We start from the raw sequence: 18,393 nt of genomic DNA on the forward strand, positions 1-18,393 counted from the left end.
CCCTCCCATTTCTCTCACTTTTTCTTACACATTCTCTCCTGTCTCGCTCGCTGTCCTTCTGTTTTCTCTGTCCTCACTTTTTTCACCTCCCTCTGTCTCTGTGGCTTTCTTTCTTTTTTTTTTATCAGGTGTCCAAATGCATTTACTGGTGATCGCTGTCAAACCTACGTTATGGCCGGTTTCTACCGTATGTCGACTTCCTCTGCTGTCACTGGTGTCGGACTGTCCTTGTGTTGTGCGTGCATGCTGGCTGATTGCTTCCACGTCCTGTTGTGACCCGATCTTTACACGAGTGTCTCCTCTGATGACTCACTCACAAGCTGGCGTAGATTAGCAGAGTCTGTTTCCGTGTATAGTCAGCATGTGCTATTGTTTGCTCTTCTCTGTAACTAACAGAGCTCTGCCTTCTTAGAGAGGGAGCTTGTGGTAAATCTTCTAACCAGCAGTTGTGTGAATTTCAAAATGCTTCATGAAAGCTGATTTGCATATTCGGAGCTGCATGTAACAACACAGCCTAATGAGAAAACAAATACTAAACATATTTTAACGAAGCCTGTAGTAAAACTTGACGCATGCATAACATGACTCGAGCTGATCGATGGACTCAAAGCCTGAGTAATTAACAGTGACTAAAGACATGACTTGTTTGGTAGGTGGTACAAAACAATTTTTGCAGTCAGGTAAAGAGTTGAAACCAGCTAAAGCTCAATAGTTTATGTTTTTATATAAATGGTTAATTTATATTTAAATATATGTAGAAATATTTCACTTACAGTACCATAAGAAGCACTACTGTGTCATTTCAGTAGTGATTCTGATACAGAGTAATACTCAGGCTGCAATGAGCAATYCTTATCCGATATTGATGCTTTGTGCAAATACACGTAATGTGTCTCATAAATCTTAAAAGCGTTCATTTTTAATAACTGCTTCATAAAAAATACAAGACATCAGAGTATTTTATTTATTCATTTTAAACTCAGAAGTATATTAATGTAGCATTCTCATTAGTGTAGCCAAGCTAATACAACAGAAAAAATAAACAGATGACACAATCATATTAAATAGATGTAAATAGTGTTGTAAACAATAAATAAGTAAAATAATAAAACCATTCAAAAAATACTGCTTATTATTGCTGCTATAAAAATGAAAACTTGAGTCTTAAATTACATTACATAATTTGTGTTACATGTAACGTCTGACTGAACACGTGCCTCTGCGCTAACTTGTAGCTCAGGTGGAAGAAAAAGTAGTTCCCTCCAAGATTTCAATAGTTTAGTTACTTTCCACTGTGTTCCTGCTAATGATACTGATTACCTAAAATAAGTGAAGTACCAAAGTAGTTGTTGATAGCCCTTTGAACAACTTTGAAAAACAAACTTTAGTTTTTCACCAGATGAACAAGCTAATGGCTAGCACAAATGGAATCAAGATCAAAGTGGATWGCTGATGTTTTAACTCTAATATCAAACCTTTCATAGGCTCTCATATTACCGCTGTTTTACAAATATTTACATGGCTGTCACTTTTACAATAAATAGGTATACTAGTGATATTCTAAACTATTTTCAAAATATTATATTCCCGAAGAAAATTCCCCAGGCTACACCAGAGGTTGTACAGCTAGCAGTTGTTGCTATTTCTACTTGCAAATAATAGATTTTTAWGTAAATAAAAAAGTGATGTTTTTYAAATTGGCAYCAATCCAATTTGMTCTGGGCACTGCTCTGACTAGCCATTAACTCATCAGTCCAAGTAAAATAAAGCTCTTATTCTCCAAACGYAAGCTTGTAGAGCTATGTACAACAGGTAAGACATTATTTGTTCATAAAATTCTGACAAAATAACACCTGAATAGGACTTTAGAGAACTTTAAGTGTCCACCAGAACTTTCAGCACAGTTTGTACAACGCCGGATCGCTGCGTTAAACAGCTACCGTGAGAGARGCTAGCCTTTCCAAACCCCACTGGCAAAAACATCCATCAACTACAAAAAGGATCCCCAACAGACCTGTGGAGGATTACAACTTTGATTGATACGGCCCCTCAAGGATACTTTAATAACAGATAAGATGTCTTTTAGCTGATCAGCTTTTTATGCATCCCGGATCATACGCGCACGTCATTATTGCCATTCTCGGAATAAATAAGTGACCCGGCATTAATGAAACATGATCTGAGGTTCTGACGCAGACTCTTCAGCGTCACGTCTCTGCAGGCTCATATGGTTGCAATTCAATGTAACATTAAGGAAATAACAAACTGGAGTCTCCATCTGCCGATTACAGAGACTCATCTCTGCAGTCTGACTCGCTCAGAGCCCACATATGCTGTTTGTTGTATGTTTGCACAGAACCCCCCACCCCTACCACACACACACACACACACACACAAACACACACACTCCCCCTTCTTAACTACAAGTAATTTCGTCCAGCATTAGGTTGTGATGCACTGAGCTGAAATCACTTGTCTTTTTGGCAGAGCAGACAGTAGTATGTGGGAGTGTGTTTTTTTTCTCCCACACACTTTCCCTGCGTTCTGTTTTCACTCCAGTGCAGCTGTGCATCTGCACCAAGGACGGCGTTTATTTCCTCAGTTTTTTTTAACGTACTTGGTTTTGCATCAATAGACAGTTTATAATTAAAAGGAAACAGGTTAAAACAATTGAAGTAACAACATTTATATTAAAGCAACAATGTAATGTGATACTCTCACAGATGTCGAGCATGCTTGCCGTGCAAATGAACCTTTTTTTACGTTTTAGGACCTTAAACMTACTAAATCAAGGTAAATGAATCCCCCTTTTGTTTTGAAAAGCAACAAGCCCTTGCACACACGCTGCTGCATTCCTAAAAAGCCGCCTCCTGGACGTACGCCGCCCATTCTCCTGAGATACGCCAGCGAAGGAGGACAGCTTCTTCTCAGCCACGAGAGCTTGGATTAATAAGAGCCTGTTGTCATAAGAACAGCTGGGACTTGCCTAAGACAAAATAAAGCWAGTGAGTTACCAGAGTTATGGGCTCGGCTCGTTGGTGCAACATCCCTCTACGGTCTCGCTCTGCCAGAGAATATAAAGTCGGACCATAATTCTCCATATTCAGCAATATTGTTCCAATACAGTGCAGCCATATTGAATCAACCCACCTCCTAATGCCAGCTRTTTTAACTTGCCTGTTCATGTGATGGGTGTGTCGGTCGACTGACAGTGTAGCAGTTTTACAGAGCAGGAGACTGAAAGGCCCGGATAATCTCCTGAGATGACACATATTTTCCCCCCTCATGGCAACAACGAGGGTTTCTACGCAACTTCCAAACTCTCGTTCTCATTAGGTTTTGTGTGTTTATGTAACAAAAACAAATCTGCTCAATTAGAAACTCCTGTAATAAATTGGTCTTAAAACGTATTAAGACAAATTTCTGTGAAAATATAGTGAATTCTGAGCGCAGAATGACGGCTAAAATTTGCTGCAAAGGCTTAAACAAAGTTGTTAAAGCCACAAGAAGCAAAACCTAAGCTAAAACAGCAAAGGGTTAGCTAAAACTTAAAAGTAACAAAGCAGTAGCTAAAAGCAATAAATAACAAAAGGCTAGCTAAAAGTAGCATAAGGAGACACACAAAAAATAACAAGTAACATGCAGTAAAAGGTCTTAGACCTCTCAATGTATTTCTGTAAGGAAAATATAAAAAGGTAAATTTCCTAAAAAGTAATTTAAAACCAGAAGCTAAATTAAAAGTAGTTAGACTGCAATTAATATGTAAAACAATAACAAACATGCAAAAGAATAAACTACTCTCATATGAGATGAACTTTCTCAGATTTGTTGCTTTGCAGCTGTGCACGTGCTGTAGTGTTCAGTAGTCCTGWCTGCCTCTAAATGTGAGTTGCATGTCTGTGTTTTTGTCTTACACAATGACTAACAAAGTTTGTTGCTGCAATTTTGGTTTTACGTCACTTTATGCTACGAGGTGCCACTATCCTAATCTGGTCTCTTGTGTCTCCTTTTTATGTTTGTTGTTTTCCTTCCAACTGTCAACCCTCTGCCATGGCAGAGCATCTTGGGATTGAATTTATGGGTATGAAACAATCCATTTTGATTCTCCGCTCCTAGCCTAGTTCCATCCTTCATTGTGACATGCTCCTGTTTCTGTCTGTGGTGTGATCTGTAAATCATATAATCCRCTGATTAACTAATCAACCTCTGGAGCGATCATACCATAACGTCTGAGAGGTTCTCCATGAGTACGACTGATCCAACATCATTAACATGGATCTCCATCCTTGTACATGTCATTGGAAAAGTACTGTTAACAAAGTTTCTGCCTTACTCACCATACCCAAAGTGATTTTTATTTTTTATCTTTATTATTTTTTTTTTTTTGCAAATTTTGGTTTCTTATTCCATTCGTAACAAGCATGATGTGTCATGTTTGTTTCCTCTATCGCTCGGATCTTTTTTTTCTGTCATGCTTTCTCTTTCCTTTTGATTTACATGTGCCTCTTTCCATCTTTATGACCTTACCCCATCGCCCAAATGTCATTTTGAAGTTTGAATTGTAATTTGTATGTTTCTGTTTCAAATTATCTCCTATAAAGCATGTAATTCTATGTTTAGAGCCTCCAATTTACCTTCTATCAACTCCTAACTTCTCTTACCGTTAGCTTTTTGTCTTCTGCTCCCCCATTTTTTTTTCCAGAAAAAAAGCTTCGGTGTTTGGGAGTTTAGAATCAGTGCTAGAGGCGTCCTTTCAGACATCATGCAATTATACATGTGCATTCATGCACCGGACCAGGGGAACACTGTGTTATTGCTGTAGCACCAGTATCATTTCCTCTGTTTAAAGTCATTATCAGTCGATGACACACAGTGTGAAATATTATCCAGTTCACTGCCACTGATAAACTAACTCCAGTGATTTATTTAGGATGTCAGAAATCTGACACAAATTGGTACGTTGATGTGAAATGGCTGCCGGTGACTGATTGAAGGCAACCTCACATGTAAATTTAATATATTTTTATAACATTATTCATCAAGGACCTATTTTGCTTCGTCATTTTCCTCAGGGAGGAACAGTCTGCCTCACGCAAACTCTTTTCTGGAAAAAAAAAAGAAAAAAAAGGAAATCTTGTTGATTGTATGTCATGAAAAATCTAATTTCTTTTCCGAATCAACTGTTTCATAAATGATGGTGAAAAGAAATTTTGCTTTATTCAARTGAAAGCATGAGCAGATTAAGAAGTTTCATGAAAGATTAGGATTACTGAGCAGCAAGTCCGACAGGAACAACCTCCAGCTGTTTTTAGTCAGAGACCTGTAATAGTATCAGATGTTAAAGGATTAGTTCAGATGCTTTACAGTGGGTTATGTGAAAAGGGAATGAATAACTACTATCTTACCTGTTGTAGACAGATGTTTGAAACCTCAGTTTGGAGAAAAAAAAATCAAAACAGACTGAGACCAAAGTGGACTACTGGATCCTAAAATGACTCCTCTATACTTTATATACGTATATACATATATATTATTTTTTACATACACTGCGTTTTTCCATTGCACACGTGAAGCAGACAGGTCAGGAAGAAGCTAGGTGGGTTAAAGGTCATTGGGGCAAATAAGGCTGCTTCACTTTCCTCATCAAAAGTATTTATGCCAGTCATTGAATTTGAACCTGCAACCTCATGATTACTGGCTCACTTCTCTAACCTTTGCACCACTTCATGACAAATGACACAATTATTCCAGCCACAGACTAAAAACCCAGGTGATTGGCCAGGGGCGGGGAGGCTATAAGCCCCACCCATTTCCAAGTAAAATTGAGTTTGATCCTCGCAATYAATCATTTGAGGAAACTTTAAAGCAGGGGTCTCCAACCAGTAGCTTGTGAGCTACCGGTAGCTCCTGAGCACATTCAAAGTAGCTCTTCAGTTCTTATGAAAAATTAGGAGAAGCAAAATTTAATTTGTCACTGGCCAAACAAACTTTCARTTAATTCCAATCAATGTATAGATGTCCCTTCCCCTTAGATGTCAATCAAACAGTTTAGGGCTCAGCATGGTTTATCGCCAGATGATGCGCTGTCATGTGGTTGTTCAGCGTTCATTTTTGCACACACCTTTCATAGCCCCTTGAACTACACTGTGCCAAACTCCTGGGAAACCCCCCTTGCTGCAGTATACAGGTATGTCACTACAGGGGGTTTCTTCCTGCTGGAGTCTACAATGCGGAAAAAAATCTGAGACCTGTCACCCGACGCAAATTTTGCACAAATCTGTTGCAGTTAAACCCTAAGTTCGCAGTGTGAAATACAATATAACATGAATGGATAAACACAAAAAACACAGTCATGTAAATTCAGTGTTCTTTGTAGTGGTTTCATGCGAATTGAAGACAATGTTTTTTGTGCAAAACAGTCTTATTACAATGGTTTGAGGATTAAATTAAATGTTGCAAATAGTAGCTCTTGGACAATCTCATTTTGTGAAAGCAGCTCTTAAGGAGAAAAAGGTTGGAGACCCCTGCTTTAAAGCAATATATGAGTTTTTAGGTAGCAGGTCTCAATTATGGCCTTGATGTCCTCAGACTAGCGGTTAGCTTACCAATCTAATGAGAAGGGGGTTTTATTCTCTAACTATGCCCACACRCAAGAAACTCRCACCTAATCCTACTTTAATCTAATCAGAATTAAACTCTAATGCAGAGCAAAGGTAAGAGCTAMCTACAACAGGTAKGAWTTTTATTGTTCATTAGCTGTCCCCTATTAAAGAAAACATTTCTGAACTACCTTTAACATCTTTACATCAGCCTAAGTTTCCACCAGTTTGCAGCTGCTCAGCTTCAGCTAAACGCCCACTCRCCACCCACGCTGCAGCCCAGTACTYTGTTAGRGATGGTGTTACAGYAGACATTTGYTTATTTTACTGAGCTGTAAGGGAAAGGAAGYAGGGWAAATCTGACTGCTCAGTATTTAGACAATGCAAAAAACACGTGAGAAGAATGAAGCATGGAGGTGCTAATTGTCTCCTGTGTGTCTGTGGTGTGTTTGTGGGTGTGTTGTTGACAGAGGCAGAGGAACTCTACCAGAAAAGAGTCCTGACAATCACGGGTATCTGTGTGGCTCTGTTGGTGGTGGGCATCTTGTGTGTGGTCGCCTACTGTAAAACCAAGTAAGTTTCTGTCGATTTGCTATTTTATTGAATAACTATAGTGCTCTAATTTCAGGTTTTAAGCTCCATAACAAAGGGACAGTTTTAGTCCCGAATCAAAACTAAGAGATTAAATGGAGGTTTGTGCCGCAGGAAACAAAGACGGCAGATGCACAATCATATGAGACAGAACATGTATCTTGAACATCCGAATCGGAACCTTGCCAACGGACCTAATCACCCAGGACCCGGACCAGAGGAAATCCCTATGGTAGACGTACGTTTGTGGGAGAGTTCATTGCAAAATTTCCCTATAAATCCACAAATATGCCAAACTTTTATGCATTCCTGTGCAATCCAAGTAATTTTTTTGCCACACATTTAAAAAAATGTTTTTTTACAGTACATATCAAAGAATATGCCTGCAACTGAGCGAGTCATTCGATCTGCAACAGAACGATCATTCCCTGCCAGTCACGCCTCTTCCAGATCTCACAACTCTTCCACGCGAGCCCATTCATCGACTCAAAGGTAAGCTTTTACCTGTGTGCTGCTCTTTTGGTCATGATCTGTTGGTCTTTGTTTCGTTGTTTAGTTGTGGGCTGATGTCATGCTCTTTAAATATTTGTCTTGGTTTATGATGCTTTTGTTGCTTAGTTCCTGTGTTACTATGCTTCTATGTTCAGTTCCTTTTTTTCACACAGATTTTCTTTTTCATAAGCTTTGTTTTATTATGTAAAAGCCTCTTTTTTATTTTCTTATATATTTCTGTCCGGCTCCTTGTTCTCGGTTCAAGACAGTTTGGTTTCCTGTTTGGTGTTATTAAATGTCTTCAGTAGCTCCTTTTTATTTATTTGATCTCCAGAAAATCTTGTCTCCACTTGTCAATGTTTTCTTTCTTCTTACAAATTTCAACTCAGCWAATCACCCCTCCCAGTATTTGCACTCCTTGGATTTCCTTGCCATTATCAGATCCTTTTTTGACATGCTTGAACTTCTTGAACAGCCACAGTTCTGACAAAAGTTGAGATGTTCTGTCAATAAAAATAGAATGCAATGATTTGCAATGAAACACAGTAAACCTAAACATAAATGCACCATTTTTGGTGCAAGAAAATAAAGTTTTATGGCATCGACACATCTCAAAAAAGAGCTGTAAGAATGAATTGTGATTAGAAATGTTTTGCAGCGATTTTTGGTTGTCTGGAAAGAAGTCCGTAAAAGGAAARCACATTAACAGAATACTTTAAAGAGACTGAATGTTTCAGGAGGAAACATGGGCCGAGGTTTACCAGGCTTTTCAACAGATTTTGATGGACAGTCAAAAAGTATTGCAATAAACAACTAGAAGCACTTGGAGAGTGCAAACCTCCACCAAGTCCAATTTCCCCSATCCTGTAATAGAGTGTAATAGAATAAGTTCTGACGTAGCAAACATTTAAGCAGGCAGTATGCACGGGATTTCTTCCCAGTGGAGTCCAATGTGGGGAAAAGGGGAAAAAGTCAGACTCGTCACCTGACGTTATTGTTGAAAGCTTTCGCATCAGTGTTACATGATTCAAAAAAGCAGAGTTTTCATTGCGTGTCTAATCACACAAACACACACACATCTTCCTATCATTGTGAGGACCACACACAGCGTTCACAACCACGCTCTGCGCATTCTTTTTTCCCCAAAGTTTGGCAAGAGGTGGATAGAGGGGCGCACAAATAGCTCTCGACTTGATCTGGCCTCATTTAAATAATAATAAAACTGAACAAACAAACAAACAAACAAACAAACAAACAAACAAAGAACCTCCGAGTCTGAAGTCCACCGCYTRACTCTTCCTCAGTCTTCATCGATCTGTGTACAAGCCTYCCGATAATGTGGTGTGTTTGAGAAAATGGGAAAAATAGGTTTCATGCTGCAGTCATGCACTTCGTGGTCACAAAATGTTCTCTAAATTTGCACCAAATGCGTAAAAATGTGCACATTATGGCAAGAATTATTCATCATTACATCTGGTTTTAACATTACTTTTATAGTTTGAATTCCAAACACTGAAAGCTGTCACAAATTTTTACAGAAGCCCTGTAAAAGCATCACAGCTTTGCCGATCTGAGAGGATTAAAAGAAAAAATTTCTGTATRCGCATCYTGATCCGGAACATCACCAAAATTTAATGGCATGTTACTTGTGCCATATTCACATGTGTTGTAAATGTCATGACAATCCGTCCACAAGTTTTTGAGTAACGTTGTCCACAGACAGAATGACAGCCCGACAGACAGACATACGCGACTGAAAACATTACCTCCTTGGCGGAGGTAACAATAATATTGTAATAATGATAAGATATGATATACTGTCACTTAAAGCTGTGGTCAGACAAATTGAATGTTACAATTCTATCTTGAAACAAACTCCACGTCCTTCATGCACAGCTGGAAAAACCAGCCTCTCTGATGGTATGGGACCTGGATCATTGGGTATAACATGGCTTACTCACACAGGTTTTAAAATTGTTCATGCTCCCAGCCAGCCAAAAAATAAATAAATAAATAAAACAATACAATAAATAAAATAAAACTCAACCAAAGACCCCCAGGACTGTTGAACAGCTAGAATCCTCCTGCAGCTGGTCTCCTGAGTTCCTCAGCCTTTAAAGGCCATTATTAAAAGAAGAAGCAGGAAACATGACCCTGTTCCAACTTTGTCTCAAGATGATCGGAAAATATTGTACAACTTCTTTGCTTGAACATTAGCTATGTTCACTATGTTCCACTATAAATAAAATACGAGTTTGTGAGATTTGCAAATGATTGAATTCTGTTTGATTTATATTTTATACAACATCATTACTTTTTCAGATTTGAGGGTTTTTGGAATTGTTTTGTGTTGTTTTGATTCTTGGTGCCTCTCACTGTTCTTTGTCCAGAGTTTTATTGTTACCTGCTGAGTGAGTCTTTTTTTATCTTATCTTGTTTAGTCAGTTAGGAGAAGTCAGTTGGATCACATTTAAAGCCATTTTTACAGACATAACATCATGGTTATATCTGGTTACAAATCAATTCTAATGAAAGGAATGCCTGTGTGTAACATCAGGATTAAACTGTTGGTGAGTTTAGATCATATGACTCAGCGATAAGAGACTTTAAATCTTTCACAGAAATCAATTTGATAGCACAACAGAGCGACAAATAAAAGAGAGTTTTATTTCAGTAAGAGGTCCTGCTGGATTAATTGTGGTACACCGTCCCATTATTTTTCTCTCTCTAAGCAAATTTATGAGGACTCTGTTGTTGTGAACTAAAAGCTGACTGAAATCCATCCAGGTTTCGCTGAGAGAAACTTGAGGAAAAGAAAAATCTGGTGTATGAGCAACAGATGGCTGAAAATGGACTTTATTGATTTACACATGTGAATGTTTAAGACAATACGAGACATAATCATCTACCTGAGAGCCATAATTTATTTCCAGAGACGTCTTGATGTAAAGATTTCATAAATTACGTCTAAGGAGTGTGCACATGTTCTCATACGGCAAATAACTTGGATGGATTGGTTTAATGTTCTGCCTGTTGGAAACAGATGACTTCTTTTTTCAAAAGGCGTTCATCTTTTCCCAAAAAGAAAAAGAAAAAGAAAAAAAGAAACTTTTATATATAATGTATCACTGGGGTGTGTTCATGTTAACACCTCTTTTATTTGTCAGACATGAGGAGAGAACATGGAGCCTGCAACGGTCCGAAAGTTTCCTCTCCGACTCTCCGGGAATGATGTCATCGTCCGTGGGGACCAGTAAATGCAGCAGTCCTGCGTGCATGGAGGCGCGGGCGCGGCGAGCTGCACACTGTGCTTATTCTGATCCCCACCGGCCGGGGCTCCAGTACGGGGACTCGTTCGACTCGCTGGGAGACTCTCCACACAGCGACAGGTGGGCAGCAGGCTTTTCCAGAAGKACTTTGAAAAGTTTCRRTTRGTWTCCGAWGTGACAGGACTGTTTGAGCCATCTGAAAATATGAAACAGTGTGGAAACGATGCTTATTGTATGTCAACATTGCGCTACAGCTGAGCACTACTAACCAACAATAACTGAGCTCTACATTGTATTTTCTGCATAGAAYCAAAGTTTTCACATGTCCTCTTATAAARACTAAGARGTACTARGTYWACYACTGACTAAATATGAAATAAATAAAACAGAAATACTAGTAAAAATAAAAAATAAACTTTATTTATATAGAACTTTCCAACAATGCCTTACATTGACCAAAGTGCTTCACAAGATAAAAAGCAAATAAAAACAGGTCACAATAAATCATTGCAAGTTAAAAACACATCCAAAAATAAAAGAGCCCATTCAGTTTTGTRATTATTTAGGTGGGGGACATTTTGAGACAGCRAATGTTTGATGTCATTMAAGCAGCTGACAARGGAGTTTAAAGCAAGAGAGAAACTGGAAGTGACTGGCAAATAGATTTGCAAATCATCTGCACATAGATGGGAAGACAAACTATGGCGTGCAATAATAGGTCCTAACGGCAGCATGTAAAGTGAAAAAAGAGCAGGCCCCAGAATGGATCCCTGTGGTACATCAAATTTACACTTTGTAAGTGGGAAACTCCCACTTCGCAGTACCACTTGGTCACAGCAAAATTGCTGTGATTCGKCGTATAAAATCTCCACTTCACTGCATTTTTGCTGGTTGCCAGCTACCTTTTCACTCTGTGCACCTCCASTCAGTGGTGGGATGCAGTCATTTTGTYGGTAAGATAATCATCATGCATTATGGGAGATGAAGTTTATGGTCAATGCTGGTTTTAAAGCAGGAAATGCTTATTTCAAGGACATAAATAAATCTTAATAGCTCCTGTGGGCCACAAGAAATACCATGGCAGGTCACWTTTGGCCTGCAGGCCTTGAGTTTGACACATGTGCCTTGAATGGTATTTATTTTATTCAACAAACTATGTGGCAGTTTGTCATTCTATCACAAATATAGGTTAAGCCTGATTTAGCACAAAAGGAAAAAGAAGAAAGAAGCTGCTCGCCTTTTTCTAACTTGAGTGTACAGTGGTCTATATTTATCCTGGTTATTTATCTACTGCAGGAACAGAGCTATCAGTCGTCTTCACAAGACAGTAACCCAAAGAGCCTTGTCTCCCAAAAAATACTGGACTAAAATGGAACATCTCAAAAACAATCGATTCAGTCTAAAACAATGCAGTTTCATCCTTTTCACAGGTTTTAAATAAAGTAGTGCTTTTCTAGATAAACTGASTTCACTTTTAAAGTCATCTCTGTCATAGTCTGAGGCTGGACCCGGGAGTGCAGACTGACACCAGGAACTCAAAACTAAAACTAAACTTTATTACAAACAGCCAAAGCTGGCGTGGAAGTGGCTGAGAGATAGATGATTAAATGAAAACACAATTAACATAACTAAACACCAGAATCAGAAAACATAAATTAAACACAGACTATAAACAAACCAGAACTTCAGTTTTAGTGTCTAAAAATACTTTTATTCAAAAAACAAAACAAAAAAAAACTAATGGTCATGAAACACTAAAACATAAAGACAATTTAAAAATGTCAAAGAAAAAAAAGCATTTCTTAGTTACAATGTGCAAAGCTGGGTCAAAGGTTATYTGTATAAATGCTGAGGTTGCAATAGAAACGCCATTGACACTGAACAAATTATCCAGTAAATCTGTGTCGTTATACAGAGCTGATACTCAAAACTGATTTGRGCTAAATATCCTTTAAGATCTTTARAWTTATCTTCAAACTAAAATTGTCTTCTTTTTGAACTTGTTTTAATGTTTTTGTTGAGTATATATTATTATGTAGATATATTACTTAGGCCACTAAACCTTTAAGAACCCTACCCACAATGCTGTGCATGCAGAGAACTGGTCTATTTGAAGCTTTTCATTCTTTTCTCGTTCTTTTCTAACCCTCTGTGTTTTTTCCTAACAGATACGTGTCAGCCCTGACAACACCAGCCCGCCTCTCCCCGGTGGATTTCCACTACTCATTGCCCCCCCAGGTGCCTACCTTCCAGATTACATCCCCCAATGCCAGCCATGCCATGTCGCTCCCTCCTGCTGTCCACAATCCTTATCCTCTCGAGGATGACCAGCCTCTGCTGCGCCGCTACCAGGTGGCCCGACACGACGCCCAGTGCCAGGAGCCCTACCGGCAGCAGCGCCGTACCTATCTAAACGACAGCAGGGGCAGCCTGCCTTCCAGCCCCTACCAGCTGGCTGAGGAAGAAGACTATGAGACCACCCAGGAGTACCTCTCCTCTCGGGAGCAACCAAAGACAAGCGGGTCCAGTGGAACGGGTAGCCGGCGCTGGAGACGATCCAGACTGAACGGCCACGTGGCCCCGCGTGGATACGAGGCGTCTCGGGACTTAGGATCTCGGAGCTGCCTAACGGATAGTGAGTCTGAGGTGGACGGCGAGAGCACCCCCTTCCTCAGTATGCAGAACATGAACACCGAGCCCTCCACCATCTACAGGCCGGTGGACAGTCGGACTTCTCACTCTTCAGGGTGGCACAGCGGGCACGGGAACACGCATACGAGACTGACACACTCACGCCCCAAACCGGACACTACACCCCATTAAAGAGTGAAAACGAACCGAGAAAAAAAATCAATATAGTACTGATCTTCATCTATAAGAAATATTTTTATTTTATATAACTGACAGATATTCTAAACAAATGAAATATTTATTTTCATTTTAGCAAAAAGTTGTCTACTAGTTAACAACAAAGAATTTTTTATAGGGAAAACTATTTATATGTACATTTTGATTTACAGCATAAAAAAGATGGTCCAGTTTTTTCACGTTTAAAAAAAATTAGAGTAATATTGTGGTGCCTTTTGCTGTTTGCCGATACCAGAGGGCCAGTGGAGGTTTTGTAGCCTTTCTTATATGGACGCCTCATTTTTTATACACATTTATGTTTGTTTGTTTGTTTTTTGTGTGTCTTTTCTGAATTTTTCTGTTTCACTTTGTTTCCGAAAGGCATTCTTTTATGAAGTTTGTCCTTTTCCTGGAGCATAAACCCCTTTCATGTCATGCAATATAAACCACTTCAACGTAAAGTGTGTGTTTACATTAATATGATTTGCCCTCAGGGCTGATGATTATGGATGATGAATACAGTGTATTATTAATATTATTATTGTTATTTTATTTTATTATATTTGTTTCTCACTGACAAATGTTTCCAGAGACTGAATGTGTGCATAAATGTGTCTGCGTGTTCGCATGATCCTCTGCTTGCATGCACCTGCGGTTGTTGGAAGAACTTCCTGTTGCGTCCGCGGATCAGAACAGTGACACCCCCCCCCCACACACACACACACACACACATACACACACATATGGTTTCCCTAACTTTGTGTGGACTCGCATTGACTTCCATTCATTTTTACAGCCTAACCAGAACCCCAAAAATGCTGTTTTCTCCTTGGGTGGACCAAGCAAAATGTCCTCACAAGTGTCGTCTAATGTCAAATTAAGTCCTCGCAACAATATGAACATATGCCTACACACACATACACTCAGTGTAGCGGAACAGGTAAGACACCAAGCCTGCCCCCTTTAAAAAGAGCATTCCAGTAGGTTTTCCTTACGTTCTTTCACTGGTGGGGGTGGGGGTGTTAGGGTTAGCTACCATCTAAGACCAAACAAAAAGATTTTTTGTTGTTGTTGTCACTAAAAATCTACACATTTCATCATCTTTCTGTGTCCTTTCTTTTCTCGTGGCTGGTGTTAAAAGGCCATGCAGTGTCTCAGGATTTTTCTCACATGCGCCCCCCTCCCTTCCCCACATACACACACCACCACATTTCTTCATTCTCCCACCTCAAAGGGTTAGTTTGAACATTTTGATGAGAGAATTTTGTGGGAAACATTGTGAACAGCTCTTATCTTACCTGCTGTGGATGGCTACTATCTTCAAACAACTTCATTTGAAACACTTGATATGAAAGCTGTTTCATACACCTCTCTACAGTTTTTGTTTTCCAAAATGAATATGATTTTTTTAAGAAAAAWTTTATATTGCAAGTGCTATAGCTAACTGCTACTGCTATTTGCACTTAAAAATCTTAAACTTAATCTTAATCTTAAATCTTAAACTGTGTGCAAATGCAACTATTATAATTAGTTTTTGCATAAATGGCTAAAACAAATCTTTGAGTTTAAGTTGAAAGCACTTCTGTGTTGATCCCGCTCTGACCAGCCGTTAGCTCATTTGTCCAGTCAGCAGTGGTGAGCACAGCTAACCAAAACGTTAGCTTCACTAATCAATATTCTGCTTAAAAAAGAGCTTTAGCTTCACTAACGCAAACAGCTAAGAAGATTAGCAGGCCTGATGCAAACCTGTTGTTAGTTTTTTATTGGTTTAATTCGAAGGTGGGTGGGATCATTACTGGCAAACCAGCCAATCCAAACCAGAGATATAGCTATGGCTACGTTCACATTGCAGGCAAATGCGATCCATATCCGATTTTTTTTTATGACAGTCTGAACGRGACAAATCCAAGTTTTTAAAATCCGACCCAGGCCGCTTCAGTGTGTGGTTTTGAATCGTATACAYAGRGACTGCAGTGTGAACGCTCATGTCACATTCCATCCGACTTTTTCATCAGTGAGGTGGAGGTGAAGAAGAGGTGAATAAGACGTATCAATCCTAAAGTTACTCGGTCGATAATTTATTTCCAGCTTGTTGTTCTGTTCAAAAAATAAAAAGCTTCACCGGAGCATCCCGGTCAGAGGCAGGTTCAGATATAAACACTGAACTAAACAAGCACGTCAGATAATTATTTAATCAGCTCTGATTAAACAACAACTTCAGATTCGACGTGCAAAAAGTAGCATCCATGCTAGCTCTGTAAGCAAACAAGCCAGCTGAATGAGACATCACGTCTTTTACTGCACAAGCATCACATCAGCTCTGTGTAGCGTTCACACTAGAGTCTGATGCAGGTCGCATTTAAAATGTACTGTGAATGTTCACGCCAAAAGATCCGATTTTTTCAAAAAATCGGAACTGAGCATTGACCTGCAGTGTGAACGTAGCTTTAGACTAACTTATGACACTTTGTTTCAAAATAAAAGCATTTCTTTGATTGTGTTTGTATTTTTAGAAATACTGTTTGAAGTTAGTCAAATATCAATACTTTCTCTACCATATTTTATGCATAGTATTTTTTGTATTATTATTTAAATATTGTTAAATGTTATTTTTATTTCTTAGTTTGAAGTTTAGCTGCTAAAGATGCTACATGTCATGCACATGGTGCCTGACACATGCAGCACTGCTTGTAAGAGGGGATAGTTTTTGTTTAATTCTGGATAAATTGCATAAAAAAGTTTTACTTTTGTGAATTTTTTAGTGGATTTAAAATTAMTGGAAGCTAATAGGTCCACTGATGYTTAAAAAKATAAGCTTGTTCCACTATTAACGGAAGTGGATGAAGTGGRACCACTGCCAGTCAGAAAGAAACTGTTTCTACTAAATGAGGTTGTGCGAAGCGCAAGTAAGATATTAATCATTCACAACCGTCCCACAGAACCTTGCTTTAAAACATTCGATCTAACTCTTTCATAAAAGTCTACCTGAGGTTCTCAGACACTGAGGATCTGGAGGTAAACCAGGTCCCTCCCACTCACAGAACAGGAAAAGCCAAGTGGAAGGAGCTGTACGGACAACAGACTAGCTGTGAAACTGAGGAGGTTCATATGATGCAAAAATATGCAAAACTTTCTATTTTGCTCTTTGATTACATTATTTTCTAAGAGGTGACTGTAAAAACTCACTCACTTCTTCCAAACCTTTTTAAAAAGATCTTTATGCATCCATTTTTAAAACCTTTTCTCGTTGGAATGACTGTGATGTCTTCTGTTGAAACCGCTCCACCTCACACACCTCAGAACAATCTCAGACTCAGTTTCCCGTCTCCTCCAGTAGTACTTCTGAGAACGACTGARGATCCGAACAGTTAATTCCCTCACAGAAGCCCTTCATCCTCCACTTAAGTACAACYTTTTTATCCTATTTCGTGCAACATGATCTCAAATTTTCAGCAACTCGGTGAGAAAAAGGCGCCAATAATCTGTCATCAACGGAACGCCAAATGGTCTAATGAGTATCGACGCAGAACGTCATGAAAATGACTGATCTGCGATTCTTAGCGCTCGATGATAAATGTGCGTAGAATTTTGTTTTAGAGAACGATTTCTGGTCACGCTTCTGTCAAAGCTTACAAATGTTTTTATTGAGTTTCTCACCTCTGGGTCTAATTTTTGGATGTCTGAAAAAAAGGCTAAAGAAGATGCTTCTCTAGTTTAAATGTGACCCCTCCTTTTCCTTCAGTTTCCCAGTCCTCTCACCCAGTTTGCTACCAGCCATGTCTTGCCACTCTCTTCTTTTTTGTTTTTCTTTTGTTTGTTTTATGACCCTCCCCACCGTCACTTAAAATGTTTGAACATCTCTCCTCTGCATGTCCTTGTGGTCAAGGTTAGATGGGTGCATGGTTATTAAAATAACAATGAAAAAAAAAAGAAAGAGGAAAAAAAAGCAGCAGACAATTATTTTTCCAGTCAGCGAAAGTGTATTTCATTTAACATTCAGCAATAAAAAAGATTCTTCTCTCCCCCCACCTCATTCCTGACATATGCTAGAAAAAAAAGAACCACACAATAAAAAACTGCGAGTTTGTCATAGAATGTAAAATAAAATGAAAAATGACTCCACCTATTCATATGGAAAAATAAATCTTTATTCATATCATTTTATGTTGCAGTTATTTTGTGGAGAAAGTCTTCGAATCTGGGCTTCTGATCGATCTCATCTGGTGCGCAGAAAAACTCCTGGTGAAGCCAAACCCACTTAATATGTTGCCCTCAAAGTACAAATTTGTCTGGCCTGGCTCTGGTCCATACAATGCACTATCACTAAGAATGCTGGCCCTTTGATGGCCCTGCTGTGGTTTGTCAGAGCTAGGTCTTGTGTGGGCCAACACCACGGAAACCAAACCACAACTGGGCCAGTTGTGGCATGCCACCTTAAAAACAGCACCATCATTGCCAGAGCTGGACCACGATTGGTTATCATACCACATGCCATGCCAGCAGGGTCAGCTTGACACCAGATCTGGCCCACACCTGTCTGCTATGTATGTAGTTTAAAGATTAGACAGACAGACAGACAGACAGACAGACAGACA

General features: G+C 39.1%; 1 protein-coding gene across 1 annotated transcript in view; it reads left to right on the top strand.

Moving 5' to 3' along the window:
• The window catches only part of nrg2a (neuregulin 2a), a 61,840-nt gene extending 47,465 nt beyond the window's left edge, over nucleotides 1-14,375 (top strand). The window contains exons 5-11 of the mRNA XM_014003151.1: nucleotides 129-187; nucleotides 4,058-4,081; nucleotides 7,070-7,172; nucleotides 7,305-7,428; nucleotides 7,555-7,682; nucleotides 10,850-11,071; nucleotides 13,120-14,375. Coding sequence (XP_013858605.1) covers nucleotides 129-187; nucleotides 4,058-4,081; nucleotides 7,070-7,172; nucleotides 7,305-7,428; nucleotides 7,555-7,682; nucleotides 10,850-11,071; nucleotides 13,120-13,774 — 1,315 coding nt within the window. The 3' untranslated portion in view covers nucleotides 13,775-14,375. The remainder of the gene's footprint in view (nucleotides 1-128; nucleotides 188-4,057; nucleotides 4,082-7,069; nucleotides 7,173-7,304; nucleotides 7,429-7,554; nucleotides 7,683-10,849; nucleotides 11,072-13,119) is intronic.
• Nucleotides 14,376-18,393: the final 4,018 nt, after the last annotated feature.

This window comes from Austrofundulus limnaeus, unplaced genomic scaffold (genome assembly GCF_001266775.1).
Source record: "Austrofundulus limnaeus strain Quisiro unplaced genomic scaffold, Austrofundulus_limnaeus-1.0 Scaffold17, whole genome shotgun sequence".
NCBI classification, from domain to species: Eukaryota; Metazoa; Chordata; class Actinopteri; order Cyprinodontiformes; family Rivulidae; genus Austrofundulus; species Austrofundulus limnaeus.